The sequence below is a fragment of the Gorilla gorilla genome, chromosome 13 (genome assembly GCF_029281585.2).
Source record: "Gorilla gorilla gorilla isolate KB3781 chromosome 13, NHGRI_mGorGor1-v2.1_pri, whole genome shotgun sequence".
In the NCBI taxonomy this organism is placed as follows: domain Eukaryota; kingdom Metazoa; phylum Chordata; class Mammalia; order Primates; family Hominidae; genus Gorilla; species Gorilla gorilla.
The window spans coordinates 93,289,702-93,313,644 of NC_073237.2; the positions used below are offsets into that span (position 1 = coordinate 93,289,702).

The 23,943-nt window shown below is 38.2% G+C and overlaps 1 protein-coding gene across 8 annotated transcripts in view; it reads right to left on the minus strand.

Moving 5' to 3' along the window:
• The window catches only part of ZNF782 (zinc finger protein 782), a 39,685-nt gene that overhangs the window by 13,967 nt on the left and 1,775 nt on the right, over positions 1 to 23,943 (minus strand). For 5 of the 8 annotated variants that reach the window (XR_008668214.2, XM_019034027.4, XM_063696594.1 and 2 more), the window contains 2 exons: positions 23,147 to 23,205; positions 16,075 to 16,201 (listed from right to left, as the gene is read on the minus strand). The exons of 1 other annotated variant lie outside the window; for it this stretch is intronic. Coding sequence is in view for 5 of the 7 variants with exons in the window: in XM_019034027.4 (XP_018889572.1) it covers positions 16,075 to 16,201; positions 23,147 to 23,205 (186 nt within the window). In the remaining 2 variants the exon portion in view is untranslated. The remainder of the gene's footprint in view (positions 1 to 16,074; positions 16,202 to 23,146; positions 23,206 to 23,943) is intronic. 2 more of the 8 variants (XR_002007419.4, XM_019034026.4) reach the window with 1 other exon arrangement.

Here is a 23,943-nt window from a genome sequence, read left to right on the forward strand (position 1 = left end):
TGCAGGGTGTTATCAGTGAAGGCATAATGGGGATGCTGAACCACCACTACCATTCAGCAGTAATGACAATCCCTCCTCCTCTAGGTGCCGACAGAGGCTGAGTAGGAAACCTGGACTTTCAGCCCACCTTTTAATAATAAGGCAGCACCCCCCAACCTCCCCTGCCACAGTGGTGTCAGAGAATGCCTGCTACATGAGAAGATTTAAATCAGACACAGATCTTATAATTTCCAAATAGGTTAAATCTAAAATCACTTGTCATACCAAGATCTAAGACAACTTCAACTTGATTGAGCAAAGACAATCAATAGATGCCAACACTGAGATGGCATGGAAGTTAAAAATATCTGATAAAGACTTTAAATAAGCCATCATATAAATGTTTAAACAAACAATAAGAAACATGAAACAAAAATAGAAAGTCTCAGCAAAGAAAGAGAAGATATATGAAGTAGATATTTTAGAGTTGAAAAATAACTAAATACTCAGTGGATGGGTTCAACAGCAGAATGAAGAAGACAGAGGAAATAATCCATGAATTTTAATATAGAAGAGCAGAAATTACCCAATCTGAACAACAGACAGAAAACAGACTAACGCCACAGGGACCTGTGAGACTATAACATAATATCTAACAATTGTGTCATAGAAGTTTCAGAAGGAGGGGAGAAAAGGGAGAAAGGGAGGGGCTGAAAAGTCTAAGAAGAAATGATAGCTTACTAAGTTAGTGATTGCCATGAGTTAAGGGATAGTAAAAGGAGTTGGGCTGACTTTATATAAAGGGGTAGGACAAAGCTCTTTGTGGTGACTGAATAGTTCTGTTGACTTGACTGTAGTGGTGGTTACACCAATCTATATATGTGATAAATAACACAGAACTATACACTTGTTGTGCCAATGTCAACTTCCTGATACTGACATTGTACTACAGTTGCATAAGATGTTTCTCTCAGAATGTTGAAACATTTAGGATTTAAAAATTGCTGTCTTTAGGCCGGGCGCCGTGGCTCACACCTGTAATCCCAGCACTTTGGGAGGCTGAGACGGGCGGATCACGAGGTCTGGAGATTGAGACCATCCTGGCTAACACGGTGAAACTCTGTCTCTACTAAAAATACAAAAAAAAAATTAGCTGGACATGGTGGCAGGCGCCTGTAGTCCCAGCTACTCAGGAGGCTGAGGCAGGAGAATGGCATGAACCCAGGAGGTGGAGGTTGCAGTGAGCTGAGATAGTGCCACAGCACTCCAGCCTGGACGACAGAGCGAGACTCTGTCTCAAAAAAAAAATTAAAAAATTGCTGTCTTCTTGGCAGACTGACATGTAACATCACTCTGTTACCAATAATTTTCTGTGCTCTGAAGTCTGTTTTATCTGATATTAACATAGCCAATCCTGCTTTTTTATGATTAATGTTCCATGGTATACCTTCTTCTATTCTTTTACTTTCAATCTACCTATTATTTTTTAAGTGAATTTCTTGTAGATGGCATATATTTAGGTGAATTTTAAAAACCAACTCCTTCAATCTGTCTTTTAATTAGCATATTTAGACCATTTAACGTAATTTTTGATAAGCTGCCATTTTATTTGTTTTGTTTGTTCCCTTGAATTTTTATTCATTTTTCCCTGATCTTCTCTCTTGAACATTTTTTTTTAGAATTCCATTTTTTACTTATGTATTTTTCTGTAATATTTTTGAGTATACCATTTAATGTAGTTTTTTTAGTGGTTACTCTATATATTAAATTATACACATATTACCACAGTTCACTGTGACAAGTATCAATATTTTGCTAGTTCAGGTGGAGTGTAAAGATGAAGGGACTCTAAGTCCCTTATCTGCTTCCTGTTTATAATATGATAACCTTAACTATTTCGTCTATATACATTGAGAACCACATCAGAGAATGTTCAATTTTTCCCTTCAACCATCAAACAAAATTAGAAAACTCAAGAGGGAAGGCAGGCATATTGTATCTACCAGCATTTTTACTCTTTCCATTGTTCTTTCTTCCTTCCTGATGCTTGAAAGATTCCTTTTATGATTTCTGTTCCAAGAACTTCCTTCCTTCCATTCTTTCGGGGTAGGTATGCTGGCAATAAACTCTTAGTTTCCCCTCATCTGAGAATGTCTCAATTTTCCCTTCATTTCCAAGAGATATTTACGCTGGATAAAGAGTTGTGTTAACAATTCTTTTCTTTCAGCACTTGAAAAATATGTTCTCTGTGGTTTCTAATAAGAAATCCACTTGTATTCAAATTCTTTTTCCCCAGAAGTAATATATTGTTTCCCTTTGGTTGCTTGTCAGATTTTTTTCTTTATCTTTAGTTGTCAGAAGTTTCATAATTATGCTTCTTGGCATGAATTCCTTTGGGTTTATCCTGCATAGAATTTACTCAGCTTCCGTCCCCCTCCCCCTCCCCCTCTCCCCGGTCTCCCTCTGATGCCACCAAAGTTGTGAAAGCCGAGGCTGGACTGTAGTGCCGCCATCTCGGCTCACTGCAACCTCCCTGCCTGATTCTCCTGCCTCAGCCTGCAGAGTGCCTGGGATTGCAGGCGTGCGCCGCCACGCATGACTGGTTTTTGCATTTTTTGGTGGAGACGGGGTTTCGCCGTGTTGGCCAGGCTGGTCTCCAGCTCCTGACCGCAAGTGATCTGCCTGCCTCGGCCTCCTGAGGTGCCGGGATTGCAGACGGAGTCTCGCTCACTCAGTGCTCAATGTTGCCCAGGCTGGAGTGCAGTGGTGTGATCTCGGCTCGCTACATCCTCCACCTCCCAGCCACCTGCCTTGGCCTCCCAAAGTGCCGAGATTGCAGCCTCTGCCCGGCCGCCCCCCCGTCTGGGAAGTGAGGAGTGTCTCTGCCTGGCCGCCCATCGTCTGGGATGTGAGGAGCCCCTCTGCCCGGCCGCCCAGTCTGGGAAGTGAGGAGCGCCTCTTCCCGGCCGCCATCCCGTCTAGGAAGTGAGGAGCGCCTCTGCCCGGCCGCCCATCGTCTGAGATGTGGGGAGCGCCTCTGCCCGGCGGCGACCCCGTCTGGGAACTGAGTAGTGTCTCTGCCCAACCGCCACCCAGTCTGGGAGGTGAGGAGCATCTCTGCCCCGCCGCCCCGTCTGAGAAGTGAGGAGCCCCTCCGCCCGGCAGCCGCCCCGTCTGGGAAGTCAGGAGCCCCTCCGCCCGGCAGCCGCCCCGTCTGGGAAGTGAGGAGCATCTCCGCCCAGCAGCCGCCCCGTCTGGGAGGGAGGTGGAAGGCAGCCCCCCGCCCAGCCAGCTGCCCCATCCAGGAGGGAGGTGGTGGGCGCCTCCGCCCGGCCGCCCCGTCTGGGAAGCGAGGAGCCCCTCTGCCCGGCCGCCACCCCGTCTGGGAGGTGTACCCGACAGCTCATTGGGAACAGGCCATGATGACGATGGTGGTTTTGTCGAATACAAAAGGGGGAAATGTGGGGAAAAGAGAGAGAGATCAGATTGTTACTGTGTCTGTGTAGAAAGAAGTAGACATGGGAGACTCCATTTTGTTCTGTACTAAGAAAAATTCTTCTGCCTTGGGATGCTGTTAATCTATAACCTTACCCCCAACCCGGTCCTCTCTGAAACATGTGCTGTGTCAAACTCAGGGTTAAATGGATTAAGGGCGGTGCAAGATGCGCTTTGTTAAACAGATGCTTGAAGGCAGCATGCTCGTTAAGAGTCATCACCACTCCCTAATCTCAAGTACCCAGGGACACAAACACTGTGGAAGGCCACAGGATCCTCTGCCTAGGAAAACCAGAGACCCTTGTTCATATGTTTATCTGCTGACCTTCCCTCCACTGTTGTCCTATGACCCTGCCAAATCCCCCTCTCCGAGAAACACCCAAGAATGATCAATAAATACTAAAAAAAAAAAAAAAAAAAAGCGCAGGAAAAAAAAAAAACAACAAAGTACTACCTACCCATAATTTTTAAAGTTAGAAAGTATTCAAGGCTAATAAAGTTAAATGGCAGCCTCCAAAAAAAAAAAAAAAAAGAATTTACTCACCTTCTTGAATCTCTAGGATTATGTCCTTTGCCACACTTGGGAAAATTTTAGCCATTATTTCTTTGAATTTTTTTTTTTAGCCTTTTCTTATGGGATTCAAATTACACAAACGTTAGAGATTTTCTTGTAGTTTCTGGGGTTCTGTTCATTTTTATTCAGTCTAGTTTTTTCTCTGTAAAGTGACTCATTTCTATTGTTCTGTCATAAAGTTCAGCAATTCTTCTCTCTGTCTTCTCTATTCTGCTGCTGTGCACATGTAATGATTTTTTAAAAAGTTTTAGAGTAACTTTAGATTTACAGAAAAGTTGCAAGGATGGAAAGAATTCTTGTATACCTAGCAACCAATTTCCCTCACTATTAACAACTGAAACTACCAGTTTTCTCATATAACATCAGAAATTCCGATGGCAATTTTTTCATAACTAATAATACTGATACATTATGAAATAAAGTCCACACTTTATTCACAGCTCCTTTTTACCTAATGTCTTTTTCCTGTTCTACAGCTTCATCCAAGATCCCACATTACATTCAGTCATCCTGTCTCTGTAGGCTCCTGTAAACTATAAGTGTTTTGTGGTATTTTGGATCACCTTGACAGTTTAAAGGACATTGTAGAATGTTCTTCAGTTTTGGTTTATCTGATGTTTTCCTCATAACTAAAGTGGGGTTATGTATTCCTCAGAGAAAGACCACAGAGGTAGAGTGTCTACCATTCTCATCACATCTCATCAAGGGAATATGCCATCAACAGACTTATCACTGACGATAACTTTGATCACCTGGTGGGGGTAATGGATGCCAGGGTTTTCCATTATAGTTATTCCTTTTCTCCAGTGTGAATATTATACTTTTTAGAAGACTGTCACCAGGCACAGTCCACTACAGCAGTGGAGAATTATGCTCCACTTCCTTGAAGAGGAGTAACTACATAAATTATTAGGAATTTTTCTATTTGGGAGATTTTCTATTCTCTCTTATTTATTCAATTATTTATATCAATATGGACTCATGAGTTTTCCATACTTTGGGTTATAAACCAATACTATGTTGTTTATTTTATTACTCAAACTGTTGCAATTTTGGCTACTGGGAGATCTTTCAGTTGGCTCCCCTGTTCTTTGACGTATCCCCTGCTATGGTTTGGGTATGGTTTGTCCCCATCAAAATACATGTTAAAATCTGATCCTTAATGCAGTGTTGGGAGGTAGGGCGTAGTGGGAGGTGTTCGGTCATGGGGCTGGATCCCTCATGAAAAGATTAATGCCCTCTGACATGGTTTGGCTGTGTCCCCACCCAAATCTCATCTTGAATTGTAGTTCCCATAATCCCCACGTCATGGGATGGACCAGGTGGAGAAAATTGAATCATAGGGATGGTTTCCCCCATCCTATTCTCGTGATAGTCAGTTAGTTCTCATGCGAGCTGATGGTTTTATAATGGGCTTCCCCCTTCACTGGGCACTCATTCTCTCTCCTGCTGCCCTGTGAAGAGGTGCCTTCCACTATAATTGCAAGTTTCCTAAGGCCTCCCCAACTATGTGAAACTGTGAGTCAATTAAACTTCTTTCCTTTATATATTACCCAGTCTCAGGTATTTCTTCATAGCAGCATAAGAATGGACTAATACACCATTCAATGGGCGTGAGTTCTTGCTCTCACAGGAATGTATTAGTTCCTGTGACAGTGAGTTATTTAGAGAGTCTGGCTTCCTCAGTTTCACACTCTTGCTTCCATGCAATTTCTTTGCACATGCTTGCTCCCCTTCCACTTTCTGCCATGAGTTGAAGCAGCATGACTTCCTCACCAGATGAAGCTGTCCAATTTGGGACTTCCCAGCCACCAGAATTGTGAGCTAAATAAATGTTTTTTCTTTAGAAATCACCTAGTCTCACTTGTTATGTTACGGCAACACAAAACAGACTAAGATAGAAAATTGGTACCAAGGAGTGGGTTGTTACTTTACAAACACCTGAAAATGCGGAAGTAGCTTTGGAACTGGGTAATGGGTAGTGGCTGGAAAAATTTGGAGGGGCAGGCCAGTATTGCCATGAATGGAGCATTAAGGGTGATTCTACTGAGGCTCAGATGAAGACAGGAAAACAAAGGAAACTTTCAGACTTCTCACAAATTGGTTAAATGGTTGTGAACAAAATGCTGCTAGAAATATGACAGTAGAGACCATTCTGCTAAGATCTCAGATGGAAATGAGGAAGCATGTATTAGGAACTGGAAAAAAGGCCATCCTTTTTACACAGTAGCAAAGAAGGTGGCTGCATTGTCTCCATGCCTCAGGGCTTTATGGAAGGCAGAACTTAAGAGTGGTGAACTAGTATAACTGGTGGAAGAACTTTCTAGGCAGCAAAGTGCTCAAGAAGCTGCATGGTTACTTTTAACAGCTTAGGCTGGAGTTATACTACCAAAGGGATAATCTAAAGATGGAATTTATAATTTAAAAGGAAGCAAAGTAGAAGGATTTGGAAAATTTGCAGCCTGGCCATGTGGAAGAGAATGAAGGAGAATTTTTAGAAAAGATATCCATTGATGTGGCTGAGCAACTGCTTGCTAAAGAGATTAGAATAAGCAAAAGGTCAAAACAATGGGAAAAGGACCCTGAAGTCATTCTGAATATCTTCAAGTCGCTTCTCCCATTCCAGGCCCAGAAGCCTAAGAAGGCAGAATAGTTTCAGGGGAAAGGGCCAGGCTGCTGCACTTGGGACACCTTGAGACACAGCTTCCTGCATCCTAGCTGCTTCAGCTGAAGCAGCCATGGGGTCAAGTGGCTCCAGGTAAGGCTTGTGCTGCATAAGCCTTACATCCCCTGGCTTATGTCTAGAGGGCATGAGCAGTAAGCCTTGGAGTCCGTGTAGTGTTAATTTTGCAGGCTTGCAGAATGCTAGAGCCATGGAGGTGTGTGTTACTCCACTGAGATTTCAACGTATGTATGAAAAACCCTATAGGCCCAGGCAGAGACTTGTTGCAGGGGCAGAGCCACTGCAGAGACCCTCTGCTAGGGCAAGGCCAAGCAAAAATTTGGGTTAGGTCTACTACAGAGTCTCCACTAAGGCAATGCCTAGTGGAGCTTCAGGATTAGGGCCACTGCTAGGACCCCAAAATTGTAGAGCCACCAGTAGCATGCAATCTCAGTCTGGAAAAGCTGCAGGCATTTGCCTTCAGCCTGTGAGAGCAGCAATGTAAGCTGGGCAGAGAAAAGCCAAGAGAGTGGAGCTATCCAAGGGCTTGGAAGGCTACTCCTCACACCAGTGTGCTGAGGATGTGGGACATAGAGTCAAAGGAGACTATTCTGGAGCTTTCAAATTTAATGTCTGCCCTGCTGGGTTTCAGACCTTATGCCTATTCCACCATTGTATCTTGGAAGTAAATAACTTGTTTTTTTTTTTTTTTTTTTTTTTTTGAGACCAAGTCTTGCTCTGTTGCCCAGGCTGGAGTGCAATGGTCTGATCTCAGCTCACTGCAACCTCCACCTCCCGGATTCAAGCGCTTCTCCTGCCTCAGCCTCCCGCGTAGCTGAGACTATAGGCGCGTGCCACATCTGGCTAATTTTTGTATTTTTAGTAGAGATGGGGTTTCACCATGTTGGTCTTGAACTCCTGACCTCAGGTGATCCACCCGCCTTGGCCTCCCAAAGTGCTGGGATTATAGGTGTGAGCCACCATGCCTGCCCAATAACTTATTTTTGATTTTACAGGTTTGTAGCTGGATTTTGGACTTTTAAGGTGATGCTGGAAAAACTTAAGGCTTTTGGGACTAGTGGGATGGAATATTATATTTTGTATATGAGAAGGACATGAGTTTTGGGGAGCTAGGGGCAGAATGGTATGGTTTGGGTGTGGTTCATCCCTGCAAAAACTCAAGGTGAAATTTGATCCCCAATGTAGCAGTGTTGGGAGGTGGGGCTTAGTGGGAGATGTTTGGGTCATGGGAGTAGATCCCTCATGAACAGATTAATGCCCTCTCAAAGGGTTGAGTTCTCACTCTCACAGGAATAGATTATTTCTTGTGAGAACGGGTTGTTAAAGAGCCTGGTTTCTCTCTTGCTTCCTCTTTTGCCATGTGATCTCTTTGCACATGGCCAATCCCCTTCCACTTCCCACCATAAGTTGAAGCAGTATGATGCCCTCATTAGATGCAGCTGCCCAATCCTGGATTTTCCAGCCACCAGAATTGTGAGCGAAACAAACTTTTCTTTATAAATTACCCAGTCTCAGGTATTCTGTTCTAGCAACACAAAATGGACTGACACACTCCCATAGTTTTGTTTTTTGAGCAATTTCCTTACTTTCTGGTTCTACAAGATGCCCCACACTCATCTTGTACATTTCTTGCCTAGCCCTTAGAATCAACCATTTTCCCAAGGAATCTTGGTTCCTTTACTTGGTGAATGGTACTAGACACTACTTACAGGTCTATTTGAGCTTTCTATCTCTTCATGATTCAGTTTTGGTAGATTATGTACTTCAAGTAATTTGTCTCTTTCATTTAGGTTAATTTGTTGTTCACAGCATTCCTTTATAATCAGTTTTATTTCTGTAGAATTGCTAATACTGTACCCATTTTCATTACTGAGTTTAGTAATTTGAGTCTTCCCTTTTTTTCTGAACTGATCTAGTTAAAAATTTATCAATTTTGTTGGTTTTTTAAAAAAGAACTTTGGTTTCATTGATTTTCTCTATTGTTTTTCTATTCTTTCATTATCTCTCTTCTAATCTCTAGTATTGTTTCCTTTTGCTAGGTTTAAGTTTAGTTTGCTCTTTCTTTAGTTTCTTAAGACGTGAAGTTAGGTTATTGATTTGAGATCTTTCTTCTTCCTTAATGTATGCGTTTATAGCTATACATTTCCATCTTATTGTTGGTTTTACTGCATCCAGAAGGTATGCTATGTTGTATTTTCATCTCTCTCAAGGTATTTTCTAATTTGTCTTATGATTTTTTGACCCCTTGGTAGTTTAAGAGTTTGTTAATTTTTCACATATTTGTAACATTTCTAGTCTTCCTTCTGTTATTCATTTTCACATAGCTGGAACTACTGGCACATGCCACCATGCCTGGCTCATTTTTATATTTTTTTGTAGAGACAGAATCTCCCTATGTTGCCCAGGTTGGTCTTGAGCTCCTGGGTTCAAGTGATCCGTCCACCTTGGCCTTTCAAAGTGTTGGGATTATAGGTGTTAGCCTCTGTGCCCTGCCTTTTTCTTTTATGTGCACTTAACACTTAAATTAACCTCTGATTATTGCTTTAGCTGCATTTCACAAATTTCTTGTACTTTCGTTTTCAAAAAATTATACTGAGAATTTTTCTTTGACTCATGTGTTGACAAGTGTGTTGGTTATTTCCAAATATTTGGAAATGCTCCTGCTATCTTTCTGTATTTGATTTCCGGTATGGTTTGAAAGCACACTTTTTATGATTTCTGTACTTTTTCATTTGTTAAAGTGTGCTTTATGGCCTAGAATGTCTCTTTTGATGAATGTTTCACATGCACTTGAGAAGAATGTATATTTTTCTATTGCTGTAGTCTAAAAATGTCAGTAGATCCAAGTTGGCTGACACTACTGTTCAGGTCATTTATATCCTCAGCAATTTTCTGCCTGCTTGATCTACCAATACTGACAGAGCAATGTTTAAATCTCCCTATTTTAATTGTAGATTTGTGTATTTCTCTTTTTAGTTCTATCAGTTTTTTACCTCATATAATTTGAAGCTGTTGTTAACTGCATAAATGTCTAGGGCTGTTATGTTTTCTTAGAGAATTGAGCCATTTATTCCTATGTAATATTCTTCCATCCTTGATGATCTTCCATGTTCTGAAGTCTGCTTTGTCTGAAGTTAATAGTTATTTCAATTTTGATTAGTGTTAGCCTGATGTATTTTTCCTTTTTTTTTTTTTTTTGAGACAGAGTCTTGCTCTTGTTGCCTAGGCTGGAGTGCAGTGGAGTGATCTTGGCTCACTGCAACCTCCAGCTCCGGGGTTCAAGTGATTCTCCTGCCTCAGCCTCCCAAGTAGCTGGAATTACAGGCGCCCACCACCACACCTGGCTAATTTTTGTATTTTTAGTAGAGACGGGGTTTCACCATGTTGGCCAGGCTGGTCTTGAAATCCTGACCTCGTGATCCACCCACCTCGGCCTCCCAAAGTGCTGGGATTACAGTCGTGAGCCACAGCGCCTGGCCTATCCAGGCAACTTTTTACTGTCAGTTGGTAGGAAGAGTCCTGGCTTACCACTAGGCCTCATCTGAAATCACCCCATTAGAGAGCTAGAGGAGTACTCTGATACTCTAGAACCAGGGTGGAAGTCAGTTTTTGGTGATGGGAGAGAGCTGCAGTTTTTTTCCGTAGTGTTTAGCTAGGGTAGGGCAGTTGTCTAAAATTTTCTGTCTTTCTGGGTGGTTGCTTTGCTGTTCTTTTGTCTAGAGGAAGCAGGCTTTACTTGGGACTTTTTTTTTTTTTTTGTCTGTACCAATTGGTGTTTCAGGCTGATATATTAGGCAAAAATAAAACTGAGAAAGAGGTGTCATTTCTTGGGTTCCAATGTCCCTAGCTTGTCTGTGTCCTTCTCTCACTGTTCAAAGTCTTCTTATGTGTTTTGTATATAATGCCTAGTGGTTTTAGCTGTACTTAAAGACAGGAACCAGAAGAAGTATCTGTAATCAATCTTATCCGGAACGATCAGTCTCTAAAACTTTCACATTTAAGAACTGCCTTTTAAATTTAGTGTAATCTTTCAATATGCAAAACATGTATGTAGTTCAAAAATCCAAATTGTATAAAAAGGTATATTAAAAGTCTCACTTCCATTCCTGTTCTAATCACTCACCCCCCACCTGCTAAATTTTATTACTTTCTGATTTTTCTCCCAGTGTTTCATTTTTGCAAATATCAACAGTTACGTATATTCTTCTCTCTTTCCTTACTCAAAGATGGCTTCCTATGCACACCATTCTACTGCTTCTTTTGACTTAATATTTACTGAGTATCACTCCTTATTTGTATACAGGCTCTTGTCCATTTTATAGTTGCATAGTCTTCATTTGTGTGTAGAAGTAACACACTTTTAGCCAATTAGTCAATGATGTACATTTGGGTTGTTGATATTCTATTGCTCTTACAAACAATGCTGCAATGAATAACCTTGTGTATATATCATTTTGTGTTTATGCAGGTATTGTTGCTGAGTACTGTATATGTTGCTGAGTAAAAATTAATGCACCTGTAATTTCTTTTAGTGCCAAAAAATTACATTTCTTAGCAGATATGGTTGATTACTATTTTACTTAAAGCCCTCAATGACTACTTATTGCTTTAAACCCAGAATATGGCCTCAATAATATATATTCACTTGGTCAACTTCCACATCTTGTATCATATTCCTTCTTGCTTTCTTTGTTCCAGGTGTACTCGTTCTTTTTCAGGTCTCTGTACTCACTATCTTTTCTTCTACTAGAGGTCTTTGTGCTTGTTCTTTTCTCTGCTTGGAGTGTTTATATTTCCTTATTTAGCTTATTCCTAGACATCCTTAGAGTTTTTCTCAAGCAACACTTATCTTTTCCTTTGAATTTGAAAATTTTCTTTGAAAAAGTAAAAAAGAGAGTTCAGTGAAACCCTCCCCTCATGTATCCTTCACCCAGCTTCAAAAAAATTACAATTTTTTTAAATAGGAAGGTTTTCTTAACCTCAGAAACTCTTCAAATCACCCTATGAAAATTAAGGCTGTGCTACTGAATAACTTGAGAACTGCACTGGTGTCTAACAAAAAGTGGATATTAATTAAACAGTTGTTAAGTTTTAATTGCATTTCTTCATACAGTCTCATACTGTATGAATGAGTGTTCAATCAAAGAAGAAATATGTCTTCTAGACATAAATAAGAGACACGTCTTAGTAACCCAATATGCAATTTGCATGTTGCAGCTAAAGCAGTGCTGAATTTTTTATGGCACTAAATGTGTACGTTAGAAAAGAGAAAAAGTCTCAAATTAATAGTGCATGATCTCACATTAAAAAGCTAGACAAAGAGCACAATAATCCTAACATAAGCAAAAGTAAAAAGTTAAGAGTAGAAATCAACTAAATTAAAACCAAAAAAACAAAACAGAAAGATCAATGAGAGAAAAAGCTGGTTGGCTGAAAAGAGCAGTAACCTTGTAAAACCTCTAGGAAGAGTGAACAAAAAAATAAGAGCAAGAAGACAGAAATGACCAATATAAAGAATAAAACAGGTCTATAAATACAGATCCTGAAGACATCAAAATGATAATAATGGAATGGTCTGAACATCTTTACACATATAAACGTGACAACTGAGATAAAATGGACTCATTGTTAGAAAAGCAAAAATACCACAATTCACCTAATAGAAATAATTTGAATATCCATATATATGACTTAAATAAATTGATTTGTAAAACTTCCCAAAAAGAAGTCTCTAGGCCCAGATGGTTTCACTAGATAACTCTATCAAACATTTAATGAAGAATAAACACCACTTCTATACAACCTCTTCCAGAAAATTGGAAGGAACACTTTCCAACTAATTTTATGAGGCCAGACTTATGCTGATATGAAAAACAGACAAAGGTAGTACAAAACTACAGATCGATTTCTCTCATAAATGCAAAACTACTTAACAAAATATTAGCAAATAGAATCAAACAATAAATAAAAAGAATTCTATGACATTACCAAGTAAGGTTTATTCCAAGTATATAAGGCTGGTTCAATATTTGAAAACTAGTCAACAAAGTCTATTACATTAATGGAGTAATGAAGAAAAACCATGTAATCACAGCAGTATATACATAAAAAGTATTTGACAAGATTCAATATCCATTCATAATCAATATTCTCAGAAAACTAGGAATACAGTAGAAGTTCCACCATTTGATGAAGAATATCTACAAAAGATCATTTGGTGAAAGACTAGATGTTTTCCCCTTAAGGTTGGGAACAAGGCAAGGATAACTACTCTTACCACTCTTATTCTACACAGTACTAGAAGTCCTATCCAGTGTAATACAACAAGAAAAGGAAATAAAAAGCATACAGATTAGAAAGGAAGGTAGTAAACTGACCCTATACATAGATGACATGATAACTTATGTAAAAAAATGCCAAGGAATCTACAAAAAGCCTTCCTAGAAAGTTCAGCAAGATCTCAGCATAAAAGAACAAACATACAAAAATCAATTACATTTCTATAAACTAGCAACCTTTGTAAGCAAACAGAAATTTAAAACACAATGCCATTAACAATTACTCAACCAAATGAAATACTGAGGTATAAATATAACATGTACAGGACTTTTATACTGAAAACCACAAAACACTGAAGCAAGAAATCAAGATCTAAGTAAATGGAGAAATATATTGTGTTTATGGATTATAAGCCTCAAGACTCAAAACAGTAAAGATGTTAACTGTCACAAAATTGATAATTTATAGCTTTAATTCCTATCAAACACCCAGTAAGATTTTAACATAATGAAATTATTACAATATGTATATGCAAAGGCGAAGTAACTAGAATAGTTAAAACAATATTGAAAAAGAAATATAATGTGGGAATATAATAGTCTCATACAAGTACAGCCAACTGATTTTTGACACAGGTGAAAAAGCTATTCAATGAAGGGTAATGGTGCTGCATGGAGCAAATGGATATCCATAGGCAAAAACAAAAAAAAAAAGATCTCAACTTACACTTCATGCCCTATACAAAAATTTACTCAAAATGCACCATAATTAAAATGTAAAATATATTACACAATTTTTAAAAATAGGAGAAAACCTTTGGTCCAAAGACTTAGTGAAGAGTTCTTAGATAGGACAACATTTTTACCAAACTGATAAACTGGACTTCATCAAAATTAAAAACTTATGCTCTACAAAACATCCCATGAAGAGGATGAAAAGACAAGTTACAGACTGGTATAAAAATGTGCAAACCACACATGTGACAAAGAAACTCATGTCTAGACTATCTAAATTCTCAAAAGTCAATGGTAAAACACACAAACTTCCAATTAAAAAATGGACAAAAGCCATGAACAGACATTTTACTAAGGATACACAGATGGCATGTGAACACATGAAAAGATATTTGATTATCAGTAGCCATTAGGGAAATGCAAATTAGGATCACTATGAGATATCGCTATACACCTGTTCAACGACTAATACATAAAATAGCAACAATGCCTAGTACCAGAAAGGATAGGGAATAACTGGATCCCTCATACATTGCTGGTGGAAATGAAAAATGGTACAGCAACTCTGGGAAATAGTTTGGCACATTCTTAAAGAATAAAACATAACTTATCATACAATCCAACAATCACACTCCATGGCACTTATCCCAGAAAAACTTATGTTCACAAAAAATCTGAACATGAATGTTCACATCAACTTTATAATAGCCCCAAACTGGAAACAACCAAAATGTCCTTTAATAGGTGAATAGCTAAACAATGACATTCATATAGTGAAATACTACGTAGCTATAAAAGGAATGAACTATGGATACACTACAACTTGGATCTCAAGAGCATTACGCTGAGTGAAAAAGCCAGTCTCAACACATCAAATACTGTATGATTCCACTTATATAACAGTCTCAAAATGACAAAATTATAGAGCTAGCAGATTAGTAGTCAGCAGAGATCAGGAACAATGTGAGAGACGGCATGGGTGTGACTATGAATGAGTAGCACCAAAGAGATCTTTGTGGTGATAGAGCAGTTCTGAATTGTAACTGTGGTGGTTACATCAATCTCCACATGTGATAAAATGGCACAGAGCTATTCACACACATTGCACCAGTGTCTATTTACTGGTGTTGATAGTGTATTATAGTTATAAAACATGTAACCTTTGGGGCAAGCTAAAGTGAGGACACAATTTTTGCTAATTCCCATAAATCTATAATTATTTCAATATAAAAAAGGTTTCTTAAAATATATGCAAAAAATTAAAAACTGAAAACATTTTCTCTTTAAAAAGAGAAGCAAGAGATGGCAAGAAAAAGTCTGTAAAACATATATCTAATAAAGGTCTGAACTTCTTCAACTAAACAAACAAAATACTAAAAACTAAACGAAACAAAAATGAGCTAAAGATTTGACTGGTCACTTAAAGAAGATTTATGAATCGCTAAAAAGCACATAAAAAGAGGTTCAATGTTGTTAGTCATCAGGAAAATGCAAATTAAAACCCAACTAGAACTGTTAAAAACAGCAAAATTTTCCAAATAATGGTAACCAAAGAGTAATGAGAACTCAGACACTGTTCATGAAAATGAAAAACTATGGAGCCAGTTTGAAAACATTTGGCAGTTTCTCATAAAGTTACAGACAGATAAACTTATCAAAGACCTGGCAAGCTCACTCCTAGGTACTTACACAAGAGAAATGAAAACATATGTTGACACAAAGACTTGTATGTGAAAGTTCATAGCAGCTTTACTCAGAAAAGCACCAACTGGGAAAAAATTCTGTATGTTGACCAACTGATAAAGGATAATAAATTGCAGTATATACCCACAAAGCGGCACTACTTAGGATAAAATAATTAACCACTTATACACACATGTGCATGAGTTTCAAAAGCATTATACTAAAGAAAAGCCAGACAAAAGGGAGTATATAATTTATGATTCCATTTTTATGAAATTTGAGAAAAGGCAAAATTATTGCAATAGAAAGCAGACTAGTAGTTGCCAGGGGTTGTGGAGGAAGGGATGGAGGGAGGGGACTCACTGCAAAGGGCTACAAAGAATCTTCTGGGGGTGATAAAAATATTCCAAACCATGATTTGGATTGTGGTAATCAATGTATACATTTTTCAAAACTCATTGATTTGTACACTGAAAGGTGCTGAATTTTATTTTCTGTTAAATACACCTCAATAAAAGTGACTAATATAAAAAAGGAAAACCAGAATTGCACTGTAGAGGCAGTCACATGGTACGGTATGGAGAGAGAGAAAGAGAGGAGAAACAGAACTGCACTCTGGAGGGAACCCCATGGTAAGCTGTGCTCACCCACTGAGACGAGGTGGCTGTAGTTCTCCAGCATCACATCTCTGTACAGGGTCCTCTCAACAGGGCCCATGTGCTGCCACTCCTCCTGGGTGAATTCCACAGTCACGTCCTGGAATGACACTGATGCCTGTAACAGCGCATTTCTAATTAATCTGAGTGTTCAGAATCAAGGAAAGGAAAACGTTTTCGGAAACTAACTCATTATGTTACTGCTGAGAATTTAAAACAAAATGCTATAAGGGATTCTTATTATGGCCCTAATTCTGCCTTACTTTTGAAATGCATAATTAGCACAAATATTTGTTCTCATGCTCTTATTTGTATTTATTTTACAATCATACACATACATTGTTACTTAATATACTGAGGAAGCTTAGTACCCTTTTAGGTAAAATTATTATAAATAGGATTCCTGCATACGTTTCCCATGGTGCGATCTCGGCTCACTGCAACCTCCGCATTCCTGGGTTCAAGCAATTCCCCTGCCTCAGCCTCCCGAGTAGCTGGAATTACAGGTGCATGCCACCACACCTAGTTTTTTGTATTTTAGTAGAGATGGGGTTTCACCATGTTGGCCAGGACGGTCTCGATCTCCTTACCTCATGATCCGCCCACCTTGGCCTCCCAAAGTGCTGGGATTACAGGCGTGGGCCACAGTGCCCAGCTGGGAAGTGAATCTTTACAGGAATGAAAATCTGTTCATTATTATCTCGTGCAGCTGTACACAGAGGTGCGGCATGATACATAACACAAAAAGCTCAAAAAGCTCAGAAAAAAGAATAAAAAGAAACGAACAAAGTCTCCAAGAAATATGAAATTAAGTAAAATGGCCAAACCTAAGAATAATTGATGTTTCTGAGGGAGAAAAGAAAACAAAAAGTCTAGAAAACTTATTTGAGGAAATAACTGAGGAAAACTTCACTGACCTGGCTAGATATTTACATATCCCAATCCAAGAAGGTCAAAGAACTCTTGGAAAATCCACTGCAAAAAGATCTTCACCAAAGCATATAGTCATCAGGCTGTCTAAAGCCAACATGAAGGACAAAATTCTAAGAGCACTAAGATAAAAGCATCAGGTAACCTATAAAGGAAAACGTAACAGACTAACAGCAGACTTCTCAGCAGAAACCTCACAAGAAAGAAGGGATTGGGGGTCATATCTCCAACCTCTTTAAACAGAGTACCTGTCAGCTAAGGATTCTGCATCCAGCAAAACTAAGTTTCATCAATGAAGGAGAAGTAAAGTTATTTCAGACAAATGCATGCTGAGGGACTTTGTCGTTACCAAACCAGCACTATGAGAAATGCTAAAAAGAGTTCTAAACCTTGAAACAAAAGTTTGATATGCACCAAAACAGAACCTCTTGAAAGCTTAAAACTCACAGGACCTATAAACCAATAATTCAATGAAAAAAGCAAACTAGGTAGCAATGTGATGAAGAGAACTGTATCTCACATCTCAATACTAACATTGAATGTAAATGGCCTAAATGCTCCACTTAAAAGATACAGAATGGCAAAACAGATTTTAAAAAAATCACAAACCAAATATCTGCTGTCTTCAACAGACTCACCAAACATAGAAGGATTCATATAAACTCAAGGTAAAGGGAAGGAAAATAATATTCCATGCAAATGGAAACCAAAAGCAAGCAGGAGTAGCTATTCTTATATCAGACAAAATGGACTTCAAAGAAAATCAGTAAAAAAAAGACAAAGAAGGTCACCATATGATGATAAAAGGATCAATCCAACAAGAAGATATTACAATCCCAAATTTATATGCACTTAACACTGGAGGTCCCAGTTTCACAAAACAATTACTACCAACCTAAGAAATGAGATAGACAGCAATACAATAATAGTGGGAAACTTCAATAGACCACTGACAGTACTAGACAGATCAAGACAGAAAGCCAACAAAGAAACAATCGACTTAAACAACACACTAGAACAAACGAACTTAACAGATATTTACAAAATGCTCTCCAAGAACTGCAGAATATACATTCTTCTCATCAGCACATGGGACATTCTCAAAGACAGATCATATGATAGGCCACAAAACAAGTCTCAATACATTTTTAAAAATCGAAATCATATCAAGTATCTACTCAGATCACAGCAGAATAAAACTAGGGATGAACTCTAAAAGGAACCTTTAAAACTATAAAAATACATGGAAATGAAATAATCTGCTCCTGAATGATTTCTGGGTTAACAATAAAATCAAGATAGAAATTTACAAATTCAATGAATGATAATTACACAAATTATCAAAACCTCTGGGATACAGCAAAGCAGTGCTAAGAGAAAAGTTTATAGTGTTAAATGCCTATATCAAAAAGCCTGAAAGAACACAAATTGACAACCTATTGCCATACCTCAAGGCACCAGAGAAACAGGAACTAAACCCAAAGCTAGCAGGACAAAATAAATAAAGATCAAAGTAGAACTAAATGAAATTCAAACAAAAAAACCCCAAAATATCAATGAAACAAAAAAGCTGGTTCCTGAAAAACTAAAACTGATAGACCTTCAGCTAGATTGACCAAGAAAAGAAAGAAGATCCAAATAAGTTCAATTAGAAATGAAACTGGAAACATTACAACCGACACCACAGAAATACAAAAGATCTTTCAAGACTACTATGAACGCCTTTCTGTGCACAAACTAGAAAACCTGGAGGAAATGGATAAATTCTTGCAAACATACAACACTCCTAGATTAAATCAGGAAGAAATTGAAACCCTGAATAGACTACAAGTAGAGAGATTAAATCAGTAATTTAAAAATTTGAAAATTGCCAACAACAACAAAAAGCCTGGGACCAGATGGATTCACAGCTGAATTCCACCAGATATTTAAAGAAGAACTGGTCCCAATCCTGCAGAAACTATTCCACAAGATTGCAAAAGAGGGAATCCTCCCTAAATCATTCTATGAAGCCAGTATCACCCTGATACCAAAACCAGGAAAGGACACAACAAAAAAGGAAACAACAGACCAATATCCCTGATGAACATAGATGCAAAAATCCTCAACAAAACACTAGCTAACTGAATACAATAGCACATTAAAAATCACATCATGATTAGGTAGGTTTCACCTCAGGGATGCAGGGATGGTTTAACATATGCAAGTAAATAAATGTGATACATCATGTAAACATAACTAAAAACAAAAATCATATAATCATCTCAGTAGATGCAGAAAAAACATTTGACAAAATCTAGTGTACCTTTATAAAAGCTCTCAATAAACTAGGCATAGAGGGGACTTACCTCAAAATAATAAAAGCCATATGTGACAAGCCCACAGCCAACACCATATTGAATGGGGAAAGTTGAAAGTACTCCCCCTGAGAACAGAAACAAGACAAGGATGCCCGCTTTCACCACTCCTGTTCAACATAGTTCTGGAAGTCCTAGCCAGAGCAATTAGTCAAGAGAAAGAAATAAAGGGCATCCAAATTGGAAAAGAAAAAGTCAAACTACTGCTGTTTGTAGATGATATGATCATATACCTAGAAAATCCAAGACTCCTCCAAAAGACTCCTAGATTTGATAAATGAATTCAGTAAAGTCTCAGGGTACAAAATCAATGTAAACAAATCAGCAGCAATGCTATACCAACAACAACCAAGCTAAGAATCAAATCAAGAACTCAATTTCTTTTACAACAGCTGCAAAAACAAAACAACACCACCACCACAAAAAAAAAAAACCTAATAATATACTTAACCAAGGAGGTGAAAAATCTCTACAAGAACTACATAACACTGCTGAAAGAAATCACAGGTGACACAAACAAATGGAACACATCCCATGCTCATGGATTGGAAGAATCAATATTGTGAAAATGACCATTCTGCCCAAAGCAATCTACAGGTTCAATGCAATTCTCATCAAAATACCAACATCTTTTACATAATTAGAAAAAACAATCCTAAAATTCATACGGAATAAAAAAGAGCCCAAACAGTCAAAGCAATCCTGAGCAAAAAGAACAAATCTGGAGGCACCACAATACCAGACTTCAAATTATACTACAAGGCTATAATTCCCAAAACAGTATGGTACTGGTATAAAGGCAGGCACACAGACCAATGGAACAGAATAGAGAACCCAGAAATATAAAGCCAAATATGTACAGTCAACAACTGATCTTCGACAAAGCATACAAAAACATAAACGGGGGAATGGACATCCTATTTCAGCAATCCCCAACCTTTTTGGCACCAGGAACTGGTTTCCTGGAAGACAATTTTTCCATGGACCAGCGGTAGTGGGGTGGGGATGGTTTCAAGATTAAACTGATCCACTTCAGATCATCAGGCATTAGTTAGATTCTCATAAGAAGCACCCAATCTAGATCCCTTGCATGTGCAGTTCACAATAGGGTTCCCTCGCCTATGAGAATCTGATGCTGCTGATCTGACAGGAGGTAGAGCTCAGGTGGTAATGCTTACTAGCCTGCTGCTTACCTCCTGCTGTGCTGTTCCATTCCTAATAGACCACGTGGCCCTGTGGATTGGGGACTCCTGTCCTATTTAATAAATGGTGCTGGTAAAAGTGGCAAGCCACATGCAGAATAATGAAACTGGATCCCTATCTCTCACTTTATACAAATATCAACTCAAGATGGATCAAAGACTTAAATCTGTGACCTGAAACCATAGAAATTCTAGAAGACAACATTTGAAAAACTCTTTTAGACATCAGCCTAGGCCAAGAACTCATGACTAATACCCCAAAAGCAAACGCTACAAAAACAAAAATAAATTAACTGGACCTAACTAAATTAAAAAGCTTCTACACAGCAAAAGAAATAATTACCAGAGTAAACAGCCAACCCACAGAATGGGAGAAAATATTTACAAACTAGACATCTGACAAAGTATCCAGAATTTACAAAGAACTCAAATAAACCAGCAAGAAAAAAAAATCCCACAAAAAAGTGGACAAAGGACATGAATTGTCATTTCTCAGAAGAAGATATACAAATGTCCAATAAACACATGAAAAAAAAATGCTCAACATCGCTAATCATCAGGGAAACGCAAATTGAAACCACCATGAGATACCACTTTACTCCTGCAAGAATGGCCCTTATTAAAAAGTCAAAACACAATGGATATTTGCATGGATGTGAAGAAAAGGGAATGCTTATACACTGCTGGTAGGAATGTAAATTAGGACAACCTCTATGGAAAAAGTACGGAGATTCCTTAAGGAACTAAAAGTAGATCTACCATTCGATCTAGCAATCCCACTACTGGGTATCTACCCAAAGGAAAAGAAGTCATCATAAATGAAAAAGAAACCAGCACACGTTTGTAGCAGCACAATTCACAATTGCAAAGATGTGGAACCAACCTAAGTGCCCATCAACTGAGTGGATAAAGAAAATGTGGTACCTATACACCATGGAATACTACTCAGCCATAAAAAGGAATGAAATAATGTCTTTTGCAGCAACTTGGATGGAGCTGGAGGCTGTTATTCTAAGTATCACAGGAGTAGAAAACCAAACTGTATGTTCTCACTTATAAGTGGGAGCTAAGTTATGAGTATGCAAAGGCATACAGAGTGACATAATGGACTTTAGAGACCAAGAAGGGGAGGGTGGGAGGCTAGGGAAAGGTGCTAGGGATAAAAAACTACCTATAAGGCACAATGTACACTACTTGTCAGACCACGGGTGCACTAAAATCTCAGAATTCACCACTATATAATTCATCCATGTAACAAGAAACCACTTGTACCCCAAAAGCTATTGAAATAAAACATTTTAAAGAAATGTTTTTAAGTATAAAGAAAAGACAGCATTTATTACGATTATTTTAGTCTTGCTCTTTCATTTTAGTTAAGGCCTGTCTTGACTTCTTTTAGACCCTGGGTAGTAAAATACATAAAATAAAATGTAAAAGTAAAATGTTCAGAATCTTAGTCGAAAATTTCAAATACGTTTTGTATTAAAATTGAAAATCTTTCCAGTTTTAGTAAACATACAGTATTATGAAAACTTTTGCATCTTAATAAATATATCTAAGTAAAGTGCTAAGTAAGTAGGCAAGTGGCATCTTCAGTGTTAAAGTATATTATTAGCACAAGGATGGTAAAGCGGTGTGAAAATTATAAATTTTTATAATTTGTGTATGCAAGGTGGTTTTTAAAATAAAATATCTTAGTATCTCATTTTATTTTTCTCTTGGTTTATACCTTGTCTCTCTGTACATCTATAACTTAATGCATACTGACAAAGAAAAATCTTGTTTGATAATGGTTAACCAACAAGAAACATTTACTAAATCTAAAACAATAAAAAAAGTAAATGATTACAATTTTCTATGAAAATGTAATGACAAAAATTATATTGAAAAAGTACAACTCCAGTATAAGCTTATAAGAAGCTGACTAATGAACTAATACATTTATTCAATAATCAAAATCTTCACACAAAAAGTCTTCGCAAGGTCCAAATTCATAGGTGAGTTTCATAAAATCTACATATAACACAATGTTCTCATTTTTCTAAATTATTAGAAAAGACGAAACAAGAAAAAGTGCCCCATTTCCTTTCATGAGACAACCATGATACCCTAACTGAACAGGGAAACAGGAAAGTATAGTTTAATCCAATTTGTGAACACAGAAATAAAAATCCTAAATTATTACCATAAAGTGCTAGGAAAACATGTAAGAAGCAACTTACTACACTCATTAGCAACTAGGGTCTATACAGCAATTCAAGTTACTTTTAGAAAATCCATTATATTATTCACAATATTTACAGACTCAAGAACACATCTATAGATTTATTGATACATAAAAAGTATTTAATATAATTCATGTGCATTCATGACTAACATGACATCTTGGCAAACTGGTAACTGGAGGGAACCTACTAACCCTGAGAAAGCTGACAGCAGAGTTCATGGTAAAACTGTACATATTTTCCCTCAAGATTTACTTGATCTATTTCTCCTTTTCCATTTAATGCAAGGGCCTATCTAAACCTCATAAATCCATTACAATACAAAGTGGGGAATGAATAAAAAGCTTACCTGAAATGTGTTCATTTTCTGTGGATCTTGGGAGAGTATAGAGAACTGTAAAGCCTCAGCTGGGGGGACAGAAAGAGGATGTCACACGGTCTCGCCTACCTCATAGCTCCTAGATTCGCCTCCCCAAATCTCAGCAACCCAGTTGGAGAGCAGCCTTCCTAAGGTAACAGGGCCCTTCAGGCCTTGAAAAGGCATGAGAAGCACCACGTAGAGGTGGCACTGTCTATGACAACTCTGAAATAATTATGGGGCTTAAACTGCTGTTTTTTACTGAGTGAACATAAACTTTTCCCAATTGATTTAACAATGCACATGTGCTTCTAACACACACAAAAATAAAGACAATACAGGATTAGTTGAATTAAAGTACACCACAGGGTAAGACACTATTCTTTCATTAAAATTAACCTAGCAGGTACTGTGGTTCACGCCTGTAACCCCAGCACTTCGGGAGGCCAAAGAGGGAGGACAGCTTGAGCTCAGGAGTTCAAGACCAACCTGGGCAACATGGCATGACCTTGTCTCTACAGAAAATAAAAACTTAAAAAATTAGCCAGGTGTGGTGGCACGCGCCTGTGGTCCCTGCTATTTGGGAGGCTGAGGCAGGAGGATCACTTGAGCCCAGGAGGTAGAGGCTGCAGTGAGCCGTGTTTGTGCCACTGCACTCCTGCCTGGACAACAGGATGAGACTCTGTCTCCAAAATACAAAATTAACTTAGCAGAAAAATATTCAGTGTGCATCATTTAACTATTTTTCTTAGTAATATTATTTACCCTTGGTATAGACAATCCACAGA